Below are 5,452 nucleotides of genomic sequence, written 5' to 3'. Positions count from 1 at the left end.
ATGGCAGGCGGCCGGAGAGGACTAGTAGCCCCTCAGAATACTTTTCTAGAGAATATTGTCAGACGATCGAACGGTAAGGCGCACATACCATTTGAACATTGTGTTTACTCTTTATCCACCCAAAAATGCAAACGGCAATCAAGTCTCTCTGACTGTACTCCAAATACAAACTTTTTGGAATATTCACACGCACATTCGTATGGTTGTGTGTGTGTGTGTGTGTGTGTGTGTGTGTGTGTGTTTATCAGGAGTCAAGCCAAGGCTGCCTTTAGGCTACTTTAACCATTAACAGAGTAGATATACACGCGTGCTCTTCTCTTTTCCGGATGGATTGAATCGTTTGATTGTCAGGAACAGTCCAACATTTTTTTTTATGATGTTCACCATCACAAAACCCAATCCATGTAGAGAATATTCTGATAAAAAAACACCTGTGAGTGACAATGGACTATAGGCTTTAGATTTAATAAAGGCTCGTACACATTATTACGCTTAGCCTTCTCTAGGAAGGTAATCTTCACTGTAGAAGTTACATTCACATTTCTAATACAGCTAGGTGTTATAGAATGTAGCAATACATTCAGTTCGGTCGGCACAAATTTATATTATTTATGACAGCTTCACAGAATAATGAAACGCGCACTAACAAGCTAATTAGATATTTTCTAAAAACCAATCAGCCAAATCCCTTCCTAATAAACACTGGTCCACATCTAATTTAGGCTTATGTCTCCTATGTTGTAGGCTGTTATGTTGTCTGAAAAGCGGTTAGGCTGCACGTCGTCTTTGATAGCTTCAGGGTGTTTCTCCTGAAATGTTTTTTTGGCGCACCAAACTGCGTTAATGTCTCCGGCTGTAACGCGGAGGGCAGTGGCTCAGTATATATTGCACGGTTGTGTTTGATATTTTTCAATTAAGACATACCGTGGACAAAACTTTGTTATAGCCTAATTTCATTTCAACTTAATAAACTTTGTAGGTTAATGACTCTATTAATTTGAAAAAGGCTACACTACATTACATCAATTGATGACTTTCATTTTCTGTTTTAAACAAATTCAGTGTTCCACTCAGCTCATGTTTTTTAAATGTAGAGCTTTGTATGGATAAAGGGAAGGACTTCCTTACGAGGCCTGAATATATCACAGAGTTCTACAGAAGATCTCCTTCTGGCCTGACAAACTGTCCCTGCATATTTCAGTTTTTTGTACATAACACGATTTTAAACTACCCTCGAATGTAGATTGTGTCTTGACGCCTGCGCGCTGCGAATCTAAACCAGTGTACAGATAATTACATTGCGCAATCGAAAGTGGCTTTCGGGGCACTGGGAGGACCAAGGTGGCTCATATTATTTCAAAGAAAGGGGTACATCTTAAATCACCTATCTCGCTCGCTCTCTCTCTCTCTCTCTCTCTCTCTCTCTCTCTCTCTCTCTTGCCATGCCATGCGCACTCTCTCTCTCTCTGCCATGCTCTCGAAGGCACTTCGCGCACTCTCTCTCTCTCCCTGTTTCGCCGTTTTTTGTTGTTGTTTTTGGCCTCCCTCTATTCCAGTGATCATCAGTCAGTCTTTGTTAGAATAGTAGCCTGGCAATAATGATGTGGCGATTGTAATGCTGCTTGAGCGACGTTTCTATGTAATGATAGGACATTTGTCAAAATCATTTAATAATCATTCGGGTATAGGTGATAGGCCAGTAAAAAAAAACAACAACATAATGTCCTTAAACAATTATCAAGTTAAATAGACGATACAAATTATTTCAGTTGTGCAGAATATCTGTGTCAGGGGTCTGTTTTACAGTGTCTGTAATGCTTTAACAATTTTTCTTCTTAACTTTTCAGTTTGGACATTATCACATAGACAGACAGGTATACCCTTACTGTGAAGTCCCCCTTTCTAAAATATCTTTTGAACATGACTCTCTATCTCTCTCTCTCTGTCTCTCTCTCTCTACTTTAAGCATAGCCTGTTCTATACCAATTTCTGTTAATTTACAAATTGTACCCATCAATAATTTCAACATAATGTATTTTTTCCTTTTCCTTTTTCTCTAACATTATTTGCCTATTAACACATTTTTAAGTTTACCGTAGTGTTAATTCACAATTAACACTAGAGGAAAATAGTTACATATACCCTGTAGGACAGTCACACTACATTTGCGCTAAGCTATAAGGCTCTATTAACATTGTAAAATAACAAATGTTGGCATGGAACACCCTTCCTTCCATAGTGGTTGCTGTGTTTGTGTGGGTAGTTACAATGGTCATCTCCATGTAGAGTGCTAGCCGTGCCGTACTCTGTGTATTTCTGTCTGGTTGCTGACTCTTCAACAACGCAAACATCTCCTTTGTGGTTCACTTAAGTTGGGGACCAGCACTTTTGACCGGTCCCAATCTCTGTGAACAGGGGACATGTTTTATATTTTGTTTGTTTATTTTTTTCAGGAGTCCATTGTCCACTGGTCATTGCTGGTGTCTTGCCACACAGAAATGTTTACAGAGGATTAGGGAGACCTCAATGGAACCTTAAGGGTTAAATGCTGAAGTTATTATAAAGTGCAAATGATGGAGTTGGCAGCGCTGGACCTTTAGTGATGAGTGGTTTAGAATTTACAGTGTCAGGGGACTGTTTAAATCCCATATGCACACAGTCTGGATAGAGCTCTAGACATACAGTATACTCACGGGTAAATAACAAAGGCTAGTTTAAATGGCGTGTGCTTGAGCACTTACACTACTTATCCAGCCTCTACCACTTCAGTGTGTGTGTGTGTGTGTGTGTGTGTACATGTATGTGTGTTGTGGCCTAACCCCGATCTCAAAAGGATCTTAAACATGCAAGGCCACACAGCCAGCGGAAAGTGTGTGTGTGTGTGTGTGTGTGTGTGTGTGTGTGTGTGTGTGTGTGTGTGTGTGTGTGTGTGTGTGTGTGTGTGTGTGTGTGTGTGTGTGTGTGTGTGTGTGTGTGTGTGTGTGTGTGTGTGTGTGTGTGTGTGTGGGAAAGAAAGAGAGAGAGAAGGAGGCAGGATTGACGGAAACAGTCAGAGAGATTGAAACAGAGAGACTGAAAAACCCAAACTGGTTGAGCATCAACAACCGACCTTTTCCCATACACATTTCACATAAACCTTGTTTGTGGCAGAACACATAACTTAGTTACACAAGTAAGCTTGTATATGTATATTTGGCAGTAAAAACGTGAGTGACAATCTAACACATTTAATAAACATTACAGTGTCACCCCACTCCTCATTCTCTCTCTCTTACACACACACACACACACACACTCACTCACTCCCTGACTCTCTCAATCTTGTATGCATACATGCACACACACTCTCACTAAAAAACACAGAGCACTGATTGAAGGATGAATCTGGCATGCTCCGTCTGTAAGATCTAAATCCACAATCCGTGAAGACACCAAAAGCTGTGTGTGTGTGTGTGTGTGTGTATGTTGCATATGAGTGCGCAAAGCCTTTAACTCAGTTCTCCTGTGTACGGTTGAATTTTTGCTGGATTATTTCTTGTCGGTGCGAAGGGCCCAATGTCAACCATTTGTGCTGGTGATTACAGGCAACTAATCCATGCCATATTGAATCACTTGTTGTCTAATTTTACAATGAGCTTGCTTTTCTAAAAGCTGCGCTTCCCAGAGAGAGCTCCATATGCTAACGCAGCAACTCAGAAGTGCTATTGTCAGCTCTGCCGCTCAATAGTCCACTGGACTGGCCTGCAGCAAACTTGTAGAATACCAGAGCATAAGTATGCTAAGCAGGGGTAGCTACACAGCACCAAGGATTACAGATCTTAGATCCCTTCCATGTCATAACTCCTCATGTCTTAAACAGGCATAAGTAACAGAAGACAGAAAGGAAAAAGATATGGTGGCATATAAAGCTAGCTCTTCAGTTCAGCAGAATACAGGTGGACTGTATTCATGCATTGTTTCCATAACATACAAATTACTTTCTGTCTATCTGGAACCTTCCGCTCCAGTTCCAAACATGACACTCTGTACTGCAGAGAAGTCTCCCCCGTTTGACTGGGGGGCAGGGTCAGACTGACAGAGGGGGGTTTGTCTGTGCAATGGAGGCGTGGCCTGTGCGATGGTGGCAGAGTTGTTTGCCGAGGGGAAGCGGTGGGGGGGCGCTCACTGTCACCGTGTGACATCAGCATCTCAGAGCAAGCGTCTCTGCCACAGGAAGTGATGTATACACGGCCAACAGGCTCGGCTCGTAGCTTTGGGACCTAAGGATGCTGCCGGTTCAGGCTAGTGGAGTCAAGGGGCTGCTTCTCTTTTCTTACGCTTTAACCCTTAGTGGCTTTCATCGTGCCCTAACCTGAACAGCTCTCCCACCCTTTCCCAATGATATTTACAGTTAAGTGGCATTTGACTGTCCTTCTCTTCTCTTCTCTTCTCTTCTCTTCTCTTCTCTTCTCTTCTCTTCTCTTCTATTCTCTTTTCTTCTCTTCTCTTCTCTTCTCCTCTTTTTTCTTCTCTTCTCTTCTCTTCTGTCCACTTCTCTTCTCTTCTCCTCTCTCATTTCCATTTCTCTCCTGTCCACTTTTCTTCTCTTCTCCTCTCTCATGTCCACTTCTCTCCTCACCTCCTGTTTTTCTTCTCCACTGTGTTCTCCTCTCTCCACTCTTCTGCTCCCTCCTTTGCACCTCTTCTTTGCGACAGACACCAACTTCGTCTTGGGCAATGCTCAGATTGTGGACTGGCCCATCGTGTACAGCAACGATGGTTTCTGCAAGCTGTCTGGCTACCACCGGGCCGAGGTCATGCAGAAGAGCAGCACCTGCAGGTAACAAGCCTCATCCCCTGCATCTTCCCACCTCCACTCCTCCACTCCTCCACTCCTCCACTCCTCCACTCCTCCACTCCTCCACTCCTTCCCACCTCCACTCCTTCCCACCTCCACTCCTCCACTCCTTCCCACCTCCACTCCTTCCCACCTCCACTCCTCCACTCCTCCACTCCTCCACTCCTCCACTCCTTCCCACCTCCACTCCTTCCCACCTCCACTCCTCCACTCCTCCACTCCTCCACTCCTTCCCACCTCCACTCCTTCCCACCTCCACTCCTCCACTCCTCCCCTCCTCCACTCCTTCCCACCTCCACTCCTTCCCACCTCCACTCCTCCACTCCTTCCCACCTCCACTCCTTCCCACCTCCACTCCTTCCCACCTCCACTCCTTCCCACCTCCACTCCTCCACTCCTCCACTCCTCCACTCCTTCCCACCTCCACTCCTTCCCACCTCCACTCCTCCACTCCTTCCCACCTCCACTCCTCCACTCCTCCCCACCTCCACTCCTTCCCACCTCCACTCCTCCACTCCTTCCCACCTCCACTCCTTCCCACCTCCACTCCTTCCCAGCTCCACTCCTCCACTCCTCCACTCCTCCTCTCCACCCCACATCCACTCCTCCACTCCT

The 5,452-nt window shown here is 44.8% G+C and overlaps 1 protein-coding gene across 1 annotated transcript in view; it reads left to right on the top strand.

Moving 5' to 3' along the window:
- The window catches only part of kcnh1a (potassium voltage-gated channel, subfamily H (eag-related), member 1a), a gene marked incomplete at both ends in the record, with an annotated part of 72,857 nt that continues 67,405 nt past the window's right edge, over positions 1-5,452 (top strand). Inside the window, 2 exons of the mRNA XM_080849050.1 lie at positions 1-73; positions 4,696-4,819. Coding sequence (XP_080705176.1) covers positions 1-73; positions 4,696-4,819 — 197 coding nt within the window. The remainder of the gene's footprint in view (positions 74-4,695; positions 4,820-5,452) is intronic.

Source organism: Sprattus sprattus (assembly GCF_963457725.1).
Source record: "Sprattus sprattus genome assembly, chromosome: 12".
Taxonomy (NCBI): Eukaryota; Metazoa; Chordata; class Actinopteri; order Clupeiformes; family Clupeidae; genus Sprattus; species Sprattus sprattus.
Note: the sequence above shows the minus strand (reverse complement) of the source record. Positions and strands in the feature narration are given on the sequence as shown.